Raw genomic sequence first — 22574 nt, 5'->3', positions numbered from 1 at the left:
CCCTAACCCTAACCCTAACCCTAACCCTAACCCTAACCCTAACCCTAACCCTAACCCTAACCGAAGTAATAGAGAAGATAGAAGAGGTAAGAAGATTATTGCAGAGAGAAAAAGAAAAGTAAGAACAGAGGTGTAAAACCCGCGCTAACGCGACTAACAGAGAGTAGAACCTGCGCTAATTTTAAATTGCAATAGAATTCTAGGCAGTCGCTTAGAGGTAGGCACAGAAATGTACTTTGAATAGATCTATAATTCTAACTTTCGCGAAGTTCTTCTCTACAAACACTGTATCTATCTACAGCGAAATCCTCTCGATATCGTTCTTCGCAGCATGGCTCGTAGCCACGTACGGCAACTGCTCCTGCAGCGCCTTGAAGTTCTTCTCGGCCTCCCAATTCCAGATGCTGTCCGACGCGAAGAGCAAATCGATCTCCTCGAGCGTGCGCTGGTTCGTCTCGGGGTACAGCGCCCAAACCATAGGAATGGTGATGGCGTTGCATGCGGCGAAGATGTAGAGCGTCTTCTCGCCGAGGGATTCGAACATGATAGGGCACAAAAGTGTGAGCCAGCCGTTGCCGATAGACCAGCCAACGACGCCCCAGGCATTGCCCTTTGCGCGCACTTCGAGGGGGAAGATCTCAGCGGGGTAGAGCCACGGGACTGTGAGCCATGTCGCGCCGAAGATGGCCGTGAAGATGAAGACCATGGACACCGCTGCGTTGCCGTATGAAGACGCCGCGCTCGTGTCGCCGCGCTTTGTCGCTTCTTGTCCAAGGTACGAGAATCCTCCGGCGAGGGCCATTGCGATCCCTTGTCCTGCCGAGCCCCAGTAGCAAGTCCAGCGGCGGCCGATGCGGTCGAGTGTGAAGACGCAGATAAGTGTCGCAAACATGTAGAAGATGTTGTTGAGACCTGAGATCCATTGTCGCTTTGCCGGACTCATGCCCGCAATCCCGAAGATGGTGGGCGCGTAGATTGTGACACCAGCGATACCAACCTACGTGTTCAAGTTAGCGATGTCGATATGCATAACATGCGTCCGAACGTACCCATTCCTGCATGATCTGCAACCAAATCACGAGCTGGACGCGGCGGCCAGTGTGCAGCTTGCCAGACCCGATACCGAACAACATGCGGAAGTAGTCTTGCTTGCGGAAGTTGGACCGCTCCAGCTCGCAAGAGGCGACAATCTCCTGAAACTCGACTTCCGCTCTCTCCTTGTCCTCTCCGGTGTCCCCTCGAAGTCGAGCCAGAACGTAGCGTCCCTCTGCCTCGCGACCCACCTTCACGAGCCAACGCGGGGATTCCGGGAAGAACATGACGGCGGCCATGAGGATCATGAGCATGGGAATCTGGAATGCGATGGGGAAGCGCCAGATGAAGGACGAAGTGCCGTCTCCGTAGAAGGAGCATGCGTACTCAAGCCAGTATGCGATGACGACACCGAGGATGTTGAGGGTAAACTCAATCGCGATAAACTGTCCGCGCGAGGTGTGCTCCGCAGTCTCCGTGGCCCAGACAGGGATGATCGAGTTGAGGATACCGGTACCCCAGCCATTGACGAGACGTGCGCAGATCATCCATTCGTGGTTCATGGCCGAGCATTGTAAGCAGGCACCAACAGTTGCGACAGCTGCTCCGACAAAGATTGTCTTGATGCGCCCGTAGCGATCACCGATTGAGCCACCGACCAAGCATCCCACCAGTGTACCGAGGTAGTATACCGACACGATGCCGCCTTGAAGCAAAGTATCGTCCACGACTGGACCGCCATCTGCGCCTTTGTGTCCGAAGCCCATCAGGGTGTAGTAGTCGTATGCGGTGTTGACACCTCCCATCATTCCCTGATCGTAACCGAAGAACAGGATCGATAAGCCGGCGATGCAATTGATCCTGGTGGGAGAAGTTAGCGATGGTTCAATTGTACTAGAAGGAGATGCATACGCGATGAGCAATGCGCGCTTCTCATATCGATGAACGACATTCCACTTGGAGATCTGGTCCATGGTGGGCAACGGCTTCGCAACGTCAGACCCTTGATTGGATGTAGTATCGCAAACGTGTGCGATTCGATGCTTGGCTGAGCGGGAAACCTTGTCGCGAAGTTTGAAGCCCGTAGGCGGATCGGGCGTACTTATAGCATGATGCTGTGAGCATGGACGGGTTACATCGTGACTTTCGCGCATGGTCGTCCAACCCTGCGGAGGCCGTTGATTCCCATGGGGCCCCAATTGTCGGCCCCTCTTTTCATGGTTGGGACGCGGAAGCCTCTCCAGTTGCGACCATGGATGTGTGGATCGTAAGCTCTCGATAACTTGTTAGTCGCGGCCAAGTCGCGCGACAGTGGTCCGAATGCTTCGCGCATTACTAGAGGCGGTAAGCCGTCCTGGCACAGACGCCGGTGCACTTGCCTGAAGCTTGCCGGCACCAAGCCTAGCGCCCAGACGGCTACCACTCTCAAAAGCCTTGAGAAGCCTTTGATGCCAGTCTTGCGAAGGCTTTGCGTGCAATCAATGAAAGCGATGCCCGTCAAATTGTAGCGATTGAATGCGGCCATGGGACGCAGCGAATTGGTTGTGATATTCGGCATCGTGGGTGGTGACGTAGCATGAGTCAAGGTTTTCTGGGGAAGGACCTAACTTGACTTGGGCATGCACGATGCATCGGCCTGAACCCCGACCCGCTTCAATTGCCGACGGTTGAATGCACGGTAATGCAAGGCTGTCCGATGACGATGAGCAACATTTTCGTGAGAGCAGTCGGCGTTTCTCGAGATCGGGCGCTTCAGTTTCCCAGTTTGACGATCGCAGTGTGCGACAGCGGTCACTTCCCGTGTAGAGACGCGGGCGAAGACGGAGGGTGTGGTGTGAAGCTTGACTGATGAGCGTCGATGGTCCATAGGCGGCACCGGACCCGATGCCTGGCTTACCAAGTTCACGTTCAACAGAGGGACGCGGACTCTGCGACGCTCACCACTGATACACGTCAAGGAGTATGGAGTGCGCGATGGAGGGAATACTCGCTGGCGACAGCAGCTCATATCATGAGAATGGGGGACAGGTGGATCGGAGGATGGTGTCGCTTCGGACTGTTATGGCGGGCTCTGGGCCGTACTGTTGCTCGCTTACTGAAAATTACTCTCTCATCACATGAGCATAGGTGTCTCGTGGATATAAAGCGGAACAGGGTACTTTCAAGCCGCCGCGCCTCCGCTATGTTGTTTCTCACAATACCGCTTCAGATCGTCGCACCAGAGGGCGACCTTGCCCTTCAACGTGTCCTCCATCATCAGCTTGACAACCCTTGACAGCATGCCAGTCATGATCTCCCACGACCTGACCTCGCATTCGTTTTCTCCAGTGACAATGACCTCGTGGAAGCGCTCCAGCTTGGGCGCAAAGCCGTACATGCCGCCGTTGCCCGTCCAACTCACCCTATATACCTTGCTAAGATCGGCCGTAAACGAGGGGTCTTCGAGGAGGTCGGGTGTGAGGTAGGATGTCGGCGCAGAGGGCGTGCTGATGTCGACGACCTTCAGCTGCGTCTTTGTGATGTCGTTCGGCTTGTCCGCGTTCATGATGACATGGAACTCCATGGAGCAGCCGATGCTCATACGCTCTTGACTAGTCGAATCGAGATCGTTCCCGGGCGACTGGATCTCCGCGACGGGTACCCACGTGTTCCATGCTTCGTAGTCTTTGGCGCGGAGAAGGGTATCGAATACGAGCGACGCCGGCGCGTGCACTGCCGTCGAGTAGGCGATGGTGAGGATGGCGTCCTTTCGCGGGACGATCTTGGTGGTGAGCCCGTTCGCGGGCGGCCAGGCTGCAGTTTCAGACATGGCGTAGTGAGTCGTGTATGTGTATGCGCATCGTGATGGAACGAGGTGCAGATAGTGTTTGCTTATGCTGACGACTGCGCCGCGTTGGCTTATCGAAGGACGCGCCTTATCGATAGGCTAGCCCCAGGGGTGAACGCCGAGGCCTTCTCCCTCGCGTCCTTCAATCGTACACAGTACACATCGCAACGTCTCATAATGTGGCAACCTTTCGACAACATTTCCGAAGAGTTAATTGACACGATCGCCAGCTTCTGTTGCCGATACACACTAGCAAACTTATGCCGCGTGTCAAAGCAACTCAACCGCATCGCTACTCCTCATCTTTACGCAAATGTCACGCTCTACTCAGACATAGGTGGCGAGGGTGATCTGAGACATCTCCTTCCACTTGCGTATCGGTTCTTCGCGTCTCCGGCTCTAGCGGCTCTTGTGAAGTCTTTCGCGCTTCCCGAAGGTTGGGCAGGTTACAACAAAGCAGAACGGCTCGACGGCTTTGACGTGAAGCCATGGCCCAATCTTGGAACATCAGAAACAGATAACCTATTGAGGCGTATATGTCACGAATACGTACAAGATGATGAAGGGACTGAAAGGCTGTTCAAGAAGATGTATGGAGCTGAGGCCGACATCGTAATTACACTGCTTGTCGCGAATCTTCCAAACGTCCAGAGATTGGACTTGAACTTTGAGGGGTGTCGTAATCATGACTTCTTTTGCGGGATGCTCAGAGGGTCCGCTGGGCGGCTCCAGGTTATGGAGGCGGCGTCACTTGGGCCGCCAGGTCACACTTGGTCCCCAACCGCCCCATTGACAAAACCTATGAATGTGCTGATCACGGCCTCTTATAAGGGGGAAAGAAGACATCTGGAGTCATTCTTTCACCTCCCTTGTCTTCGCTCTTTGTACGCGTTCAAATTTGGGGATGCTGAATACTTGTCGATGCCGGAGTATCCCATCGCCAAGTTGAGACCACGCTCTTGTGGCGTGCAATACATTGAACTCCGAGGCTCCACGCTCGGCGAGAATACCTTGCAGTACCTGGTGAAAGCGACCATACCGGAGAAGCTCAAGACTTTTCTGTACGAGATGGCCGACCTTTCGATTGGACATCCTTCCGATCTGATGCGTTGCCTGGAAGATCATCAAGATCATCTAGAGACCTTGGCACTGAACTACGAGGAAATTGATGGCGAGACAGTGCTTGAAAGAGCAGGGCGGTTTACAGATGATGAGATGCCGGCCGCTGTTTCTTTTACTCCATTCAGGTCTCTTCGCCGCCTTAGAGTAGCCCCCGAAAGGATCCTGGGATATGTCCATCGCGGACACGACATTCGAGGCGAGACGGAGGCGTTGAAAACTTGGAATATGATTTGGAAGGCTCTTCCAGAATCTTTAGAGGAGTTCTGGCTCACACGATCGAAACACAAGGGGGTAACCGGCCTTCCAGACGATGGTTCCGACTTCGTCCCTCACATCTTAATACCTGCACTCCACCGTCTTGTGGAGAGAAGTAGCGAGCAATGTCCTCATCTCCGGTCCATCCGCATCGAACTGTTGCCTTATGATTGGGAAGCCGAGTGGTTGGATCTACTGGCTGAGTTTTGCCAAGCTGCCGACGCGCGAGGAATCCACTGCACAATTCTCTTCCTTCACAAGTACCATAAGCTTGGACCTTACTACAAATTCACGCAGACCTATCAAGGCGAGCGCGCATGGGGCTGGAACGAGGACGTCGAGTGGAGTGAAATTCCTTGTAACGCCAACAAAATCTGGCGGAAACATGTCATTTGTACAGCGAACGAGCACGACCTCAAGGGCAAGATTCGGGCGCTTAAAGCAGATGTGTTCACATACACAGACCCAATTCGTCGTCATCTCGCTAAGTCGACCCAAACACCCAGAGTTTAAAAAGTTCACGGGAGGAACAAGGCAGTCCAGACGCATCAACGCAATCCAACCGGATCTAGGAACCGGTTCATTGTGATGATACTCGAGCCATGCGAAGCAGACAGTCTATGTCAACGGCGGGTTCGTGGTAGACTTTTCAATTAGGGAAGGAACATATGTACAAGCCCACGGCACCAAATATAAACAAGAAGAGAAAACATCGCAACAAGCATGACTTCTAATGCGCAAGCGAGCCTCAAACATCAGACTGTGTGGTCGCGCCAATGGCAGCACCGCTCTTCGGCACCAGAAAGTTGCTCGTAGGAACCCTCCCATCAGCACCACGCGCTTTCTTCAACGTAGCGGGATCAACGCTCGCGAAGCTCGCATCTGACCAGCTGCCCGACTGCCAAGAATTACCCGTAGCCTTGATACCCGACGCGGTGAGGCTAACCTGCGAGCTACCCACATTCGAAACAGCAATATTGTTCTTCATATTCGAGCTGGAGCTGCGGAAGTTGAAGCCCACATCACCATTCTTCCACGCGGTATTGCGCTCAACCGTCAAGCTACCAGGGTTCCCGTTATCAATAAACCCCTTCTTCGCGTTGGAGAACGCCATGCAGTTCCGCACAATGTGGTTGGCAGGCGGGTTATCCGTGATACCGAGCTTGAAGCCATTGCCGTCTCCCTCGAAAGAGCTGAAGCCCCACCGGTTGAACCCGTTGCCCCACGCATATACCTCTTCCAGTGTGACGGACGAGCCGAACATGAAGAGGTCGAGGCCGTCGTCAACGTTCTCCCATAAGCGCGCGTTGCGCAGGACGTTGCCCTCGCCCGACCCTTCTTTGCAAGCGAAGCCGTCGGCGGACTCGCCGTTCTTGCGCGGGTCGCGGTTGCGGTAGGAGTCGAGGTATACAACGGTGTTGTTGGAGGAGGCGCCCTGGAGTTGGAAACCGGTTTCGTAGTTGTCGTGGGTGGTGAGGAGTTCGTAGTGGTTGTGTGACGCGTCGCGGGCGTATACACCGTATGGACCGTTGATAATTCTGGGCGATGTGTTAGTATGTAAGACGATTGGGGTGCGTAGGTAGATAGGTGTACCTACTCCAAATTGTAGAACTTCCAGTAGTTCGCTTTTTCGATGTGAAGAGCACCGCGCTCCTTGTTCGGTAGGGACTCGTCTAGGGCGTACGGCGTTCCGGGCATGCCTTCGCCGTCGATGATGACCTTCTCCTTCTCGAAGGAACGGAGTGTGATGGGCTGGATCCTGGTGCCGCTCTTGGTGATTTGGATATTTGTCGTGGGCTTGTATGTACCAGCGCGTAGAAGGATCACATCGCCAGGCGCAGCAGCGTTGACGGCTGATTGGATTGAGCCAAAGGGTGCGGCAGAGGTACCCGTTCCTTGACCTGTTGGCGAGACATAGATGTCTTTGGCGTTTGCAGAAGCAGATAGCGCAGCGATAGCAGCCGCGAAACCAAGCGAACGCATGTCGAAAAGTAGTATGATGAATAAGATGGGTATTGAGAGGTACTGGTAGGCCAGGGTTGTTCTGTATTCCTACAATGAACAGTCTATGGACTCTATATACTCCTAAATCAATCTCCGTGGCATATCGCGACCCCATGAGTTTGTCGCATGTCATGAGTCCGTACCTCTGTACCTCTCGTGTCAGTCGCCAAGATGTAATAGATGAGCATGCGCCGTCGTCGAAGCTCCACCAATGCCTTAAATTTCCGACTCCTCGCTTCGTGCAACCCTCGACGCGGTGACACAGACGCCCGAATGAGCAAGCTTTGCTGTACCCCACAACTCGCTTGCGGTAATTATTCATGTCGCACGTGGTGGCGCATGCGAGTGGGTATGTGATTGATGGATCGCACAGACGGAGTTTCAAAACATCGCCAAGTGAGAGGAGGTTTTGCGCTATGCAGACATTGGTGCAGGCGACGCTTTATTGCGACCAGGTAGTACCGGGATAACTTCGACCGAGGGACTATACATCCGATTCATGGATTTGTATACGCGCTGTTGCGAGTCGTGCGCAGGTGATGGTGTGGTGGTGAAGTGGTGTTGAAGGATAGTGTTCAGTAATCGAGATGGCCGACCAGCGGCAATGGCGGCCGCCGAATACGCCAAGCTAGTCCAGATCTTGTGCTGCCCCCAACGCCTGTGTTAATGCCTGTTGAACAGCTCGATATTGAGAAAGGACGGCCTCATGTACCTTGTGCTGGCAGGGGAAATGCTCAAGTACCGTCGTATTCCACGCATCCAAGTCCGCAATCTTGATCTCGTTGTCGCGTTACCTTCCACGCATCGACATCTTCCGGAGAAATCCTACTGACACTTTTCCACCATCCATCTTGGGTGAAGTTGAAAGGCCAGAAGTCGAAAGCCATACGTCCTATGTTTGTCTTCTCCTCTTCCGTTTCCATCTCTTCCTTCGCTTTGTACAACAAGTCGTGCAGCAATGTCGCCCCGAGGCCCTTGAAGTGTACTTGAACAAGCATCTCATCGATGTGCGACGGTACACTTGCGTTGGGCGTCAGGTGAAATGGTAGATAGACCACCGGCCACGTATAAGGGTCTTGGGAGTCCCATTCTTGAGGATCGTCGACTGGCGATCGCTCATTCTGCTTTGCGCGTGTCTCAAGTGGTGGAAGTAAGTGGTCAATCTCGTCCGTATCTTCGACCACGATCGTTGGAGAGCGACGGCGCAACACCGTAGATGGCGTTATCACAGTCAGTATCGAAGGTCAAGAGCCGCGAGCTGGCCATAGATCCGTCCCGCTCGGCCAGTCTTGGAGCGATTCTGGTACGTCGCGGTAGAATGAGGCATGAGAGGTCACACGCCATGGAACTTCTCCTGTGATAACGAGGTAGGTGTCTCCATCCGGACTGTAATCTGGTGTTGACGGGTCCACTGAGATCGCTCTCGGCGAGAGTCCTTTGTCGTCGCAAGGGATCGATACGACCCGCGCTACACTCCTCTCGCCGCTGGCAGGTGCTTCCTGCTCGTGATCTTCAGCTATGCGTAGTGCTAGGAAGGAGGTGTACGAAGTCGAAATAGCCAGAGGCTGCGTCATAGTCACGAACCTGGTGAGAAGTATCGTAGACGTGGTCGTCACCTAGGGCTTACTTGAGTGTATACCTCAGCTCCACTCCACTCCAAGCGCGGTGGGAAAGCTCCGCAAAGAAAAGTGGAAACATAAGATCACGTATCACGCGTGGTTGAGTCGGTGGTCTTGCTGCGAGCCCGACTTCACGATATGACGGGCGTGACGAGCCACGAGCGAAGAGAGCGCACATCGGGAAGATGCAAAGTATGTTTAGTATCTATCTAATCGCTATCAGTAAGAGGCAAAAGCGGTATCTGCGCACAGCAAGAGCGTCTACGCGCCGTATCTGAAGGCTAACATATCCAGACAAGTGGTGTCGGGCCTGAATCTTTATACAATACAGACCGCCATCTTAGAACATCCCACCGTGAATATCGCGCTTGCCGTGAGGTGAGTCTTCAGCCGTGTTGCCGCCGGTGAGCAGACTCGTCGCGTTGCGGACAATACTTGTCGTAGCAAGAATGTTCATGAGAGTGATCTCGTCCGACTTCTTCGTCCAGCCCAGATCATTAGGGAGACGTTCATTCTCTACTCTAACGTTAACTTCCGGTCTAACATTGCGCTCGACAAGTTTGCAAGCATTGAGTGGACTCACCAAAGAAGTACTCCATCAACGTGCGGTTGACAGTACCCTCCTCAAGAGAACCAAAGGCAATGATAGGCGCTGCGACTTCACCCAGACTAAACTCTTCGGTAGAAGCGGTGAAGGTGTAGTTCGGGTTCGTTGCTCGGCTCTCCAACTGACGGAAGATCTTGGAGTTGGCCAGCATCTTGGCTGTTACCACCTCTTCCGTCCACCACTGCTTCGATACATTGTATACCGTCTCATTGAAAACGTGGTTGTTGCCAAATGCCGCATCGGTACGCGTCAGGCTGGCGTCGTGCTCGAGGACATTGTGGACGTTGAGCTGTTCGAGAGTGAAGAAAGTCGCGTTTGGTTCGGGATTGGCAATGATTGCTTGCTGCCACATAAGCGCGCCAAGAGACGCGTTGAAGTTCAAGCCATCCTTCAAGCCCTTGACTACGTTCTCTTGAGTGAAGTTACGGCCATCGCGAGGAAGAAAGCCGTGGTTCGCTAGGGTGTTAAGCATCGGGCATGGGCCGCGGACTGCGAATATCGTCATTAGATCTTCGTTTCACATAATACCATGTGTACATACAGTCATTCGGCGACGCCGCCATCCAAGCATGAGGATCTTCAGGTGCGGCATCGTACTGAGGTCTCGCCGAGGCGAGTGTCGCGGTGGAAGCGACGAAGACGGTAGTAAACTTCATGGTGAAATGGAAGATATCGGTGATAAATGGATGGTAGTCACGAAGCGAATCAAGTTGATGTGCAGGCTGTTGTTGCAGCACGACTGACACGAATGGAGCCATGTCTTATATGTGCCTTCAAAACCCCAGGGTTGGCAGCTCTAAAAGCAACATTAGTAAACACCTTCGTCCGTATAGTATACGCGTAACAGGTATCGCTAGTTTGTGGTACCAGCTTCGCAACAAAGACCAGATAGACAACAACATAGTGCCCGCATCCTAGATGATGCACGCCGGGAAGGGCGCACAGCCATGCTTCCGGTGTCGATCCGCGGAAGCGCGAGATCTAAAAGCCCCAGATCCTTTGTTTCAACGAAATGTCTGGCCAATAATGTTTTCGCCGATTGAATAGCACAGCGCAGGGCGACGTCACATCTGGGGCACAAGTCGTATACCGGAAAGAGTACGGCTCTGAGGACCGTGCATACGCGGTGCACTTCGTTGTCGGTCTCGCACTCGCACTCTCAGACTGCGCCAATAACTCCTTACATCAGGAGTTTTCGTCATGTTTTCATCTTTGATGTTCGAATTGAACTGACAAACGCGTCCATCTCCAGGGGATCAGTTTTCCAGCCCCCGCTTGCAATGGCCTGGTCCCTGGCGAGAGAGCCGGACGAGTCTCTGCCGTGATGCCGGAGAAGTCGGCTTCGAGAACAGGATGACTGGTACGTATCGCAACCTTAGAAACATGCTGAATATGACATGGCCTTCATCCACGTCTTCATCAAGGTGTCGACGGATCGTTAGCACAACATCGCCATTGGCTGAGGGCCCGTTGCGGCGGAGGGTATCGCCTCGCCAGACAAGAACATGAGGTCAACTAAGGAAAATACTGCCACCAGGAGACAGGTTTGCACTCAGAACACGTCCATTGTACTCGGAAGAGAAATTGCGCAATGCCTATCGTGATGAATGCGTGGTAGAGCGAGGGCAGAGCGCGACGACGGATGAAAATGCCGTAGCGCGCCCCGGGGAGGTGATGATTTGGGTAATCAGCTATTGCGCAAGCGTGTACGCACCTAAAAAGATGTCAGGGGTAATTGCTCTAAAAATGCATAGTGAGATAGATAGGATGTTAGGGGTAATAGCATTTCCTATCGATGTCGAGCGAGATCGGATGACACTGTTCGCCCGCACCTGCCTATACTCTAGCCACCCACCTGCACCCCCACCACTACAATAGTAGACGCACTCAGAGGTAACCTGTAGACGCCTACAACACCCCCTTTACCTATTGTCGTCGTTTTGCACCGTTTAGGATAGGTTACAGCGTTGTAACGTAGACATTCACCCTCTACAGCTACTACCAAGGTTTGCTAAGGCTCGTCTCTAGCTACAATCATATAATAGAGGCTTAAAAAGCTATTAGAAGACGTCAGGAGGTCACCCCTAACAGACTCTGATGATAATATGCTTGTATTTTGATGTTGTAGTAATCAAATGTCAAATTTTAGGCAATGTTGAGCACTTTCAGCATAACAGAGATTAGATGGTATCCTACTTAAATCGTCACTTCAAAGCTATGTCGCAAATATACTCACTCCTGACGTCCTCTTTGGCCTATATCGTCACCCCCGCGGGGCGCGCTACGGTGCGGGGCAACCTGTCGCCTCGCCTACGACCAAGGGGCAGGCACGGCTGGCAACATTTTGTTGCGCGGGCGTGTTGTTGCATGAGCCAAACACCCCCGTTACATATACAAACCACCTCAGATTCGACAATTGACAGCGTTATGCCTCGCGCCTCGCCTGTGCCACCCACTCCGCTATCTATCTGACCTCGCCTGTAGCTGTAGGAAGTCTCGTGGAAGTCTCGTCCGACCCTGCAGCTGTGCAGCAGGTATGCGAGGCGAGCTACCTGCGTGACATTTTGCTATTGGTGCATGCCGGGCGCTGCATAGCTTAAGTAAATAGCTAGAGAAATCTAGACTCGAAAGACGGTTCACAGAATGTGCAGTGGAGCTCGTGGGAGGTCTCAGAGCACAATGATGTGTTAGGGCGTAGAACGAGGCTGAGCCTAGCTTCGCGCCTCGAACCTAGTGTTTCGGTCTAGACCCGTTTGCACGGACATTTCTTGCCCTGTGATCCTGGCTCTGATCGAAGAGCGGGAGCGTAGCCGAGGTGACAATCGTTCATAATCTTTGCCGCTTAGCAGTGTCGTCCTTATAGATGTCTCGAATTATCTAGTTTAGAGACAGAGTGATCGCTGCAAGGTACGGTGAAGTTCCGAACATTGCAAAAGCTCGCTAGAGAGAACTCGGGCGCACGGCTATTCTTTATTCGCTTTTGAATCCGTCTGTAGAGGGATCTAGCTGTCTAATTCGGCGTTGAAGGCTTTTGAGTTCGGGGCGACAATGTCGACTCGACCTCAGCTGCTCCTGCACCGGAGTCCAGAATAGGCATGGGATGGACACGTGGGACACGAATCACATACATTCCCTGATACACTCGCACCTCGTTACTTATGCTACTGGTTCTAGCCCTGGCCTAAATATTCCAGCTCCATGTCCTCGTCAAGCCTTGTGAATTGTGGCTTTCAGCCTCGTCTGCTGTATATCTCTCTGCGGCTGCGATAAGAACTATCTCTCACGCTGACCCGCCCACAGTCTCATCACGTCTCATCGCGGACTTCATCATGGCGGGTGCGATCATGCAAAAGTTACGTTCAATACCACTCTTGGTGCCCTATAACAACGCTACAAAAACACGAAAAGCACGACCGAAATGGCGGACCAGCCTGCTCCTCCTTGTTGGTCTTGCTGCAGCAGTGCTCATAACGAACACCGCCTTCCTTGTATGGGCGATATCGACTCGAGGAACGCGCAACGGGACTGGCGCACTTTACGAAGCGCCGTGCGACGAGATGCGTAAGGTGAACACCGGAATCCATGTCCTTATCAACATTCTGAGTACTATGCTCCTTGGAGGCAGCAACTACTGCATGCAATGCTTGTCAGCACCTTCACGGCTAGAGGTTGACGCAGCGCATGCGCGAGGCCGGTATCTCGATATTGGTGTCCCGAGCCTGCACAATGTCTTGGCATCGCCTCTAAGTTTCAAGAAAAAGATATGTTGGTGGATACTTGCAGCGTCATCTTTTCCATTGCATTTGTGGTAAGCGCCATCATCGTTGTCATGGCTGAGACCAATCGTACTAAGATGCACTAGTTACAATTCAGCGGTCTTCGCAACACTATCAGCTCCGTTTTATATAATGGTACCAGACTCTACTCGAACGTCGTCGACATATCTTCCGCGGACGAGGGCGGTCATCAATATTGTAGGGATCCAGACTTGGGGACGCAGTGGATATACTCCCAATTCACGGTGTTTCCTAACGGCTTTCACGGCTCGGTCGGGGTTTGTGTTCCTCGAGCATACGATACACTACTGTCGCAGTTGAAGTCAAATCCCTCCAGCTGGACACCGTTTTCGTCAACCATAGACTACTGTCTCAGCGAGCGGATGGAGCAACAATGCACCCTCAACTTCAGCATCCACATAGGAATTATTGTCATTGTATGCAATGCACTAAAGCTGATTGTTATGCTGTGTAGCGCAATGATCTTGCGCCATAGTCCCTTGCTCACGATCGGAGATGCCGTGTCTTCATTTTTACAAGAGCCCGACAATGGAACACTGCAAATGTGCCTCAGGTCACAAAAGACCGTACACACACAATCTGAGGCGCAACGACGAGTACCACAGCCTGCTTCACCCTATAGTTATGTCAAACCATGGTGGATGTCATCTGTCAAGCCTGGAAAAGCTTTCATGTGTGTTCTAGCGTACGTTCAGGTTCGAAAATTGTTAAGGTCAAACTGGCTAAACATTTGCAGTTTGTCCACGGGAGTATTCGTGCTGCTGGGATTATTCATTTGGCGCTACCGTGAAATTCAGAGCGCAAGAAGCCTCGGGGACGTCCTCGGGATTGGTCTTGGTCGCATAGATCCCCGCACCGTCATTGCTTTTATCCCAAAGGATAACGAGTGGCCCTTCAAGGGTGTGCCCGGCATTCTGGCGAATGTCTTCCTCGCAAACAGTCCACAGGTCATTATCTCGCTCATTTACTTCTCCTACAATGCCACAATCACATCCATGCTGCTTGCACGGGAGTGGTCTAGCTACTTCTCGGAGACCAAAGGATTGCGCGTGTCCACCAACGAATCCGGCGTACAGCGCAGCACATATTTCCTCCAACTACCTTACCGCTACGCTATACCGCTGCTCATGTTCTCCTGCGTGCTACACTGGCTGGCCTCCCAAAGCATTTTCGTGGTGGCTGTCGAGGTGTACAACATGCATGGAAACCATAATACGACCGGCCAATGTTATCACTGGGGGTCGGAACCGATCGCGTATTCCTCGACCACGTATGTTGGCCAGCCTCGTTCACGAGCTGATGCGGGTTATTGTGGTGCTGACTTCATCACATGCGGTTACTCACCACTCGGCATCTTTATCTCCCTGATAGTTGCTTGTGTTCTAGTGCTCTTCTTGGTTATCTTGGGCTTAAAGCGACTGAACCCAATGCCGGTTGTAGGTTCGTGTAGCATCGCTATCGCAGCTTCTTGTCATGCACGACTTGATGAGGACGCACCCTGGGAGAAACCTCTGCGATGGGGCGCATTCGAGACCTTATTGGAGCACGGCGACGTTGGTCACTGTGGACTTTCTAGCGAGCCGGTTAATACGCCGGTGAACGGTAGTCTATACAATTAAGACCAGAACACGTCGGATGTACGTTGGAGGAAAATTGCGCAACGCTGTGTCTTGATAGATGTTTGGTCACCATGATGGAGTAAGGATACAACGCGACGACAGGTGCGAATGAGGGGCACCCTCTCGCCTCGTCCCGCCTAGGATCAAGCGGCAGGCACGGCTGGCACCTGGCAACAACAACCCACAACTCCCTCGTCACATCTCCAAAGCATGCCCAAAACACCTCAAAACACATCAGACTCATTAAACGCGCCTCACAAGCGGTCAACCCCTCGCCAAACACCATTCCCATTCCCCCCAAACCCGTACCTGCGCAAGCCTCACCTCGCGCACCTCCGGTCCAACGAAACCGCGTCCCCACGTCCCTCCACATGCGCCTCACAAAAGGGCATCACGACCCCTCTACCCCTCCCGCCTACTATTCGCTGTAGACCCTGATCCTTCAGCGCAAACGCACGCTGGCTGAGGCGAGGCGGCGTGCGGCTCTGGCCTAGGTGTTCGCCTCCTTCAGCCGCGAAGGAAGTGTGATTGGCTAGTTGTAAACGCCACTAACTTTGCCTTGCAGCCAATTCTGATCGCTACAACGAGGGTCACGATGTGCGCTAGGCTTCCCTCACGTCTTTGTGGTCAGCGGGTGCTGCGATTTGGTCGGGATAGGCATGGTAGGGGTGGGTTGGGGGTTGTTCTGGAAAGTGACGGTAAGGCGCTATTCGTGGCATGAAAACCCCTCGTGTTCTTACTATTGAGATTGACAGCCCAGCATATCCTTTCTCTCATTATTGAAAGTAGTTCCTGTCGCTTTTCTTCTGTCATACTCTGGACTTTCGCTCATTGCAATACTGTCGTTACAATTAGCCTCTAATTGGACTCTCCTCACATCTCTTCTACTCGATTTCGGGAACACAACGCTTTTACATCTTCAATCATCTTATCGTCGCTTTCTATTTTACACACACAACGCTTTTGCATCTCTAATTATCTTTACTCAAAGAACCCATCAACCTATCACATCAACAACAACCAAACCCACACAATGCCACCAACCCCCCTCCCCACCACAACCCTCACCCCCGAAGCCCCACCAGCCATAATCCCCATCCCCAACGGCAGCTCCCGACGCGATGGCTTCAGTCCCGGCGCCATAATCGGCATCGTAATAGCCATCGTATGCCTCCTCCTACTTGTCCCCATCATCGCCATCCTCCTCCGCCGCTACGAAAAGACACGGTTACGAGAAACACCCAAGCTCAGCCCTGGGAACCCGGCAAGCAGCAGCGACATCAGTCTGCGGAGTGTGCAGGAGAACCATAGTTTGAAGAGCATCTTGGTGACGAAGGAGCTGTCGAGATCGAGTATGAGGATGGAGATGGATAGGGTGGATTCGGGAAGTGGGGTTAGGAGGCCGGAGGATGTTTATGGGCAGGGGAGGGAGAGGGAGAGGGGGTGGAGTTGTACGGAAGTTAGGGGTGGGTGAGAGGGAGGGGGGGTTTGTGATATTGCTTTTCATGATGACTGGCCATCATGTCGCATGCGTGGACGCCATGCGACGAATGGAACGGACCTCTCAAGCTCCGCTTATCGACACACAACATCCGCGACATTGGTGCGGCAGGTTCAGCCACTATCGCGGATAAGGCGACCAGCTCCGAAGAGACAGTTGAATATGTCTTGACGACCACGCCGTGCAGGCTCGATGGTTTCTAGTGCCTCGATCAAGTCGCAGGAAGAGTGCATAAGCGAGTGGCAATGGTGACCCGAGTCAGACTTGATGGATGAGTCGACACTGTGATGGCGGCTGGATGGGTAATGGGTGAGGGCCACTGAAGAGAAAGGGTTGAAAGGGTAGTTTTGTATCTTTGTCGATGGTATTGCGACGTCTTACAACTTCCGATAAAGATGCACCTGCATACGCATATTCTCCAGCTCAATCGGATACCTTAACCTCTCATCCAACCTATACCACCTACTATCATCCTCTTTGACTTTTTCCCATCGCACAATCTCTTCCTTGCCGCGCTCATTCAAATTCCCGCTGGCCTGCTTCAACAGTGTATGGTCGAGGAGCCATTGCATGGGGTACTTCTTCTCGGCGCCGTTCAACGTGACGGATGAGTAACTTCCGGGGCTGTCGACGACGAGGAGGAGAGCGCCGGGTTGGAGGATAGATGTCATTAGGAGGAGGAACTTTTGGGTTAGGGGGAGTGAGGCTGTGTATAGTTCGTTTAGGGTGAAGAGGAGTGTGACGAGGTTTGCGTCGGCGAGTTGTTCGGATAGTTCTTCAGCCGAGGCTGAGAGTACGTCTTGCTGCTTGAATCGTACGGTGACGTCTTCTGGGTTGAGAGGCGGGACATTCGCGGCTCTCGCAGCGGCTGATGCGTATTTCGATAGTTCGGCCGGGACCGTGAGTTGTTTGGCGAGGTTTTCCACGACCACACTCCAGTCGGCGATGTCGATGGCGGCAATTTCCACATAACCTCTCGGACCATCTACGTCTTCTCCATCTTGTGAATATGTGGTCGACATCAGTTTTTGCAAGCCGCCCAAAGTCACAATCTCCGCGCCCGCTCCACCACCCAAACACACAATCTTCCTGTTCTTCGGCTTGACTTGCTCGGTCTTGCCTTCTAGATCCTCTTCCTCATCTTCCTCATCAACCCATATCTCGTCCCTCAACTCCCACATGAGATCCAAATATCCCAACGCGCGACTCGGACTCCACCTCGCCGCATACGCCTCCAAATACTCCTTCTTCCCAAATGCAGTCGCAAAGTCGCGCTTGTAAAGATGGCCCTTGACTTCCTGCAACAGCGGCGTAATATCCGCGCTCATCCTCTCCGCGAACGAGTTGCGGAAAATGTTCAACAAAAGCTGTTGGAGTTCAATCGGAATGTAAGAAATCCCAGGTCCTTTAGCGCCATTCGCCAGACGCTTTTCCGGTTTTTTGGGCTTCGCAGGTTGCGTTCCTTCTCTTTGCGCCTTGCGCTTTGCGTTCAGCTTGGAATTGGGCGCCATGTCTGTTATTGTTTGTGTTGTTGTTTACAGCCGAGTGCGACAGTCATCGGACTAGGTGGGAAAGGATGGTGAAAGTCTCGTTATCGATAAGTGGTAAGCGAAGAGAGTTGTGATTCGTCCCCGCCAGCTCAGTGCTCGGAATGCGTTCCGACGGCTCCAGCTCTATTGCCGACCTCGGGATATGTAGTGACGAGCACGCAGCTTGACTCATCTCGATCTCGACGAAGAGGAGCATACGCGTTTGACTCAGACTGAGTCCTTATCTATATAAGTCGACAAGAAGACGTTCACGATTACAAGAACATTTCATCGATTTACCAACCTCACAATGCGTCTCCCATACGTCCCCGACCCGCCGAACTTCACGTCCGAAGAAGACAAAGCCGTCGAGCAGCGCGTCAGACAACGGCGAGGCGAGAAGGGCCTCATAGCTCTAGACCGGACACTGCTTCATGCTCCCCCGGTCGCGGACGGGTGGTAAGTTCCAAAGCATCATGCTCCAATCTTCCATGTCATGCTGTCCTACCTAGTCCACACACGATGGACGGGCGCATAACACAGCCATTCACACTCCAATCAAACATCCACTTTGAAATGCGGCGAACTGACGGAGATGACCAGGAACTCATTCCTCGGCTCCATCCGCACGAAAACCAGTCTTCCCACATCCATCCGCGAAACAGCCATTTGCCGCGTTGCAGTTCTAAACAAGGCATGGTACGAATGGGAGTCTCATTCGCCGATTCTAGAATCAGCTGAAGGTATGCCTATTCCCCCATCACCCTATTCCCATTTCTCCCCTTCTCCTCTTCTCCTCTACCCCCACTCCCAGACACCTACTCACCCAACAACAAGACGTCACAAAACCCCAAGTCCTCGCCGTCCTAAACTCCTCACCCAGGAAGCCACTCGAGGCATTGGGAGACAAGTTATCCGCCGTACTGGCATACACAGATGCCATGACACTAGATGTCCGTGTGCCAGACAGCGTGTTCGAGCAGTTGAAATCAGTGGGGTTCAGCGAGAAGGAGATTGTGGAGATCACAGCGACGGTCGCGGCGTATAACTGCGTGAGTAGGTTTTTGGTTGCTTTGGATGTGGGGGAGAGGAATGCGCAGACGGGGCCGAAGGAGGGCGGGAAAGAGTGAGCATCTATGAGGCCGTGTATTGATGTGGTTGGCGAATGGGTTACTTAGCTTGTGCTGTCGGACACAGGTAGCATTGTATCTTTGCTGCATTTCAAACACAGGCTTAACTTGTCCCATGTGTATATTCTCCGTCTGACTGCCTATGCATCTCTCTCCCGCGCTTCGTCGTCACCCATCACCCATTAAGCTACCCTACTCTGCCTAGCAATCTTCCTCCTCTGCGCTAACATATGCGAGAACAGAATGTAACTTCCTGGGACATAGATGGCCAGTATAGCCCAAAGCGCGTATCCAAACAACTCGTTCCTCTCACTAGCCAAAGGGATAGCCTGGTACACCAGCCAGCACTCACTCGAGATACCAAGAGGGTAGAGAACGAGGAAGGTGTTGTATCGCAACCAGGTCCAGAGCTTCGGAACACCGGCACCAGATAAGGAAAAGACGAAGTAGGAGTAGCGGATTACTTCTGTGACGCTCCATGCGAGCAGCATGGTGCTGTAGGCGGGCGAGTGGCGGGTCGAGAGAGGGAAGGCGGGGGGCGAGGCGATGAGGTGGACGAGGAGGAAGCGGGATGCGACTTGCATGAGTGTGGTGAGGAGGGGGGCGCGAACGAGACCTAAGACGTTATTAGCAAGGCTGATGAGGCCAGTAGAATGCACTCCACCATCCTCCTAGACTTACCGACAAGACTATGCAGAACCTCCATCCCCGCCAACGTCTGCACAGTCCTCGTATACCCCTCCAAATTCCCATACACCTTCCCACTGCCCAACCCCCTCTTCGTGGCCGTAAACCAATCGCCCTTGCCAAAGAACGCACCAGCCTTCTGTGCATTCACCACCTCGTTCGCACCGATCGTGACAGTCTGGAAGAGTACGCCTGCCCATAGTGCGGCGGAGACGGTATTGTACAGCATGAGGTATGCGTTCTTCGCTCCTCCGGATGGTTTGGTGGGTCGCTGGTCGTTGGGGGCCGCGGCCTGGGATGTTTTGGATTTGGCTGACATCTTCGTACGCAATCGTGATCAATTGATTTGAAACAAAGTTAGAAGTGAGGTGACGGGGTTTGTGTGCCTGGGGCCCAAGGGAAGCATGTAGCAAGCTGCCCTTTTCTCGCATGCAGCTCGGTCTCGCGTACCTGAGGACCCTTGTTCTTGGCGCCGGATTCCCGAGGTCCATCCACGTGGGATGAGATCATCATACATTATTTCGACGTGAGCGCCCATGACCTTCATCATCGCAATGAACAAGATATTCGGGACACGTAGCACATCAATATTCACAAGCACTCGAGTCAGAATCATCCATATCGCAGATTCATCTAAATCCTCGCATACTAATTACACCGGTCATCCCTCATCTCGCTCTTCTTATATTTCACCGGGGGCAATAGGGCACGCTCAGAGAATCGACCGCTCGTAGGTACTAGTACCCTGTAAATTCAATCGAAAACATCCGTGCAAAAAACGCCATGCTATGCAAATGCAAACAAAATGCGAATAGATATGATAAGAGAGAGAGAGAGAGAGATGCAAGCAAGGGTATCGTCAAAACACCCAACCATGACTGCGAGCCGAGATACATGTCCTGGAGAAAGCAGAGACAGAAGGTCCACTGAAGTTATCCATCTCTTGAACTTGCGTGATCACAAGAATACCTGAATCATGCTCTTCTTATGGGACACGTTCTTATCGCAGTCCTCGACCACGCAGACCTTGAAAGGGTTCGTGTTTGCGCGCGTCTCCTTGCCTTTGGCACTGCGCTTCGCCGATCGATTGGCTGTGCATTCGCCGCAGTATACCTAGCACATTGTTAGTTTTGTCGTCGTGCCGTCCGTCACAAGCTGAGACTTACATGACCGCATCCCTTGACAATCCACACCTGCCTCTTGATCTCGTCGCTGCCGACACACAGCTGTTCTTCGCAATTGGGACATATAAGCGCCTCTCCTTCTTCTTCTGGACTCCTCGTGAAGCCCTCCGGGGCTGGTGGTGGCGCGTCATAGGTAGCTGGAGGAGGCGGTGCTTCGCGTACCCGTGGGCCAATGTCGAAGCCTATGACATCGAAGTCCAGCATGGGCGCTTGGAATGCGCCTACTCGGATGTGCGGCGCACGACCCCGAGAGGCACTGCGCGAAGGGGCGACGGGTTCGTGGAAGCGGTTTGCGGTGCGGTTGACCTGTTCGTGGAATCGATCGACTTGGGCTCGGAGGTGCGTGAAACGTCCGTTCAATGTCCCAAAGAGATCCATGACGTTATCCAACTGCTCGGCTCTCTGCCGTCTCTGTACCTCTGCCTCTGGTAACGCGTTCGCCCGTATGAACCGCACATCCTCGCCATCGGAGTCGTTCCCGTCGGCTGGTTGAACGGGGCGCTGACCGGGTATTGTGCGCGAAGAAATGAACTCGATCTCGGGCGAGCTTGGTTGCGGCGCTGGTGGATCGGGGTGCCACTCCTCCTCGCCATTGTCGAGGTCGATGATGATGTCAAAGCCCCTTGGCAAACGACGTGGGTGATGGCGACCGCGATGCGACTCTTGCTGTGCTCTATCCTGTTGTCGCTCGCGTGCATTGTTGCCATTGTGACTCGCCCCGTCGCCCGAATCATCGGCTGTCAAGTCAATGATGTCGTCGTCCTGGCTCAGGTCGATAGCCACATCGTCCTCGTCGTCCCCCGTCAGGTCGACAGACGCTGTTGTGTGTTGACTTGCCGAGCCAGCCGGCCGCCTGTAGTCGAAGCCATCGCCCGCGAACCGTCTGGATGCCGAAGACGCCATGTTGCCCAATCTTGGCAGGTGTAACCCGGCGGTATGCGAGTGCTGGGCGCTGGAGGAGGCGCGTTCTATGGGCGGGCGGATGTGCGATCGCAATGCAGACTCGAAGGTCGGGGTGGGCTGGCGGTCGAAATGATAGCGGGCGGGTGGGTCGTAGATGTCGTTAGCAGGGCTCTGCCTATCGTCGTAATCGTATCCGAAGGGAAGGCCGTGGTAGGTTGGGGGAGCTTCGCGGTTGTCGGGGAAGGAGCCATGTCTCCAGGCAGGCGAGGCAGACGCTTGCTCGCCGTCCATTTGTGCATGTGAGCGCTGCAGCAGCCGTGGTCAGCGCCTCTTCACCCTGTTGTTGTTTATGTTGGCGGTACTACCGCCGACGGCACTCACCTTCTGCTGTCTGTGCGTGAACCCACTCGGTCGTCCTTCGCCTTCCATGCCGGATGTCAGGCTGGTGATGGTTGCGGGGTGCGTGGTGAGGTTGGCGGCGGGCGATAGTAGCACCGGCGAGTGTCGAAGGGGGAAGGTTGGGCCCGTCTCGTGCCGTTGGGGGTGCTGAGTTCGGCGAAACTGTGGTGGCGCTCCAACATCCATCTGGGCAGTATGACAAACGCCAGAACGTCAAATCCAAAATCACCTATCACCCTTCACCGTCGATTGGAATCGAACAATGACTATAGACCGCTATTCTGTCCGTTTCTATCGTCTTCTGCGACCCAGCCCCTTCACCAAAGCGCATTGTTTTGCTCTTGCATGTGCGAGATGGA

At 53.4% G+C, this 22574-nt stretch overlaps 8 protein-coding genes across 8 annotated transcripts; 1 reads left to right on the top strand and 7 right to left on the bottom strand.

Annotated features, from left to right (window-relative positions):
• Positions 1-295: 295 nt before the first annotated feature.
• J4E90_010496 (uncharacterized protein) lies at positions 296-2006 on the bottom strand (the record flags this gene model as incomplete). Its single annotated transcript, XM_051440008.1, has 3 exons — positions 296-997; positions 1050-1893; positions 1945-2006. 3 exons carry the CDS (start codon positions 2004-2006, stop codon positions 296-298), a joined length of 1608 nt encoding a protein of 535 aa, XP_051286230.1.
• Positions 2007-3193: 1187 nt separating this feature from the next.
• On the bottom strand, positions 3194-3841 carry J4E90_010495 (uncharacterized protein; the record flags this gene model as incomplete). The annotated part of the gene is made up of 1 exon (XM_051440007.1): positions 3194-3841. One exon carries the CDS (start codon positions 3839-3841, stop codon positions 3194-3196), a length of 648 nt encoding a protein of 215 aa, XP_051286229.1.
• A 2143-nt stretch (positions 3842-5984) lies between these two features.
• On the bottom strand, positions 5985-7219 carry J4E90_010494 (uncharacterized protein; the record flags this gene model as incomplete). Its single annotated transcript, XM_051440006.1, has 2 exons — positions 5985-6774; positions 6834-7219. The coding sequence occupies 2 exons, from the start codon at positions 7217-7219 to the stop codon at positions 5985-5987; spliced, it is 1176 nt and encodes a 391-aa protein (XP_051286228.1).
• A 1980-nt stretch (positions 7220-9199) lies between these two features.
• On the bottom strand, positions 9200-10122 carry J4E90_010493 (uncharacterized protein; the record flags this gene model as incomplete). Its single annotated transcript, XM_051440005.1, has 3 exons — positions 9200-9375; positions 9443-9955; positions 10008-10122. 3 exons carry the CDS (start codon positions 10120-10122, stop codon positions 9200-9202), a joined length of 804 nt encoding a protein of 267 aa, XP_051286227.1.
• A 6638-nt stretch (positions 10123-16760) lies between these two features.
• Positions 16761-17894, bottom strand: J4E90_010492 (uncharacterized protein; the record flags this gene model as incomplete). The annotated part of the gene is made up of 1 exon (XM_051440004.1): positions 16761-17894. One exon carries the CDS (start codon positions 17892-17894, stop codon positions 16761-16763), a length of 1134 nt encoding a protein of 377 aa, XP_051286226.1.
• Positions 17895-18222: 328 nt separating this feature from the next.
• J4E90_010491 (uncharacterized protein) lies at positions 18223-19042 on the top strand (the record flags this gene model as incomplete). The annotated part of the gene is made up of 3 exons (XM_051440003.1): positions 18223-18371; positions 18516-18655; positions 18750-19042. The coding sequence occupies 3 exons, from the start codon at positions 18223-18225 to the stop codon at positions 19040-19042; spliced, it is 582 nt and encodes a 193-aa protein (XP_051286225.1).
• A 182-nt stretch (positions 19043-19224) lies between these two features.
• J4E90_010490 (uncharacterized protein) lies at positions 19225-20048 on the bottom strand (the record flags this gene model as incomplete). Its single annotated transcript, XM_051440002.1, has 2 exons — positions 19225-19658; positions 19724-20048. 2 exons carry the CDS (start codon positions 20046-20048, stop codon positions 19225-19227), a joined length of 759 nt encoding a protein of 252 aa, XP_051286224.1.
• A 638-nt stretch (positions 20049-20686) lies between these two features.
• Positions 20687-22107, bottom strand: J4E90_010489 (uncharacterized protein; the record flags this gene model as incomplete). The annotated part of the gene is made up of 2 exons (XM_051440001.1): positions 20687-20842; positions 20896-22107. 2 exons carry the CDS (start codon positions 22105-22107, stop codon positions 20687-20689), a joined length of 1368 nt encoding a protein of 455 aa, XP_051286223.1.
• Between the last annotated feature and the right edge of the window lie 467 nt (positions 22108-22574).

The sequence above is a fragment of the Alternaria incomplexa genome, assembly GCF_024043165.1.
Source record: "Alternaria incomplexa strain BMP 0042 chromosome Unknown scaffold_22, whole genome shotgun sequence".
Taxonomy (NCBI): domain Eukaryota; kingdom Fungi; phylum Ascomycota; class Dothideomycetes; order Pleosporales; family Pleosporaceae; genus Alternaria; species Alternaria incomplexa.
This window is presented reverse-complemented; position numbering and strand designations above follow the sequence as displayed.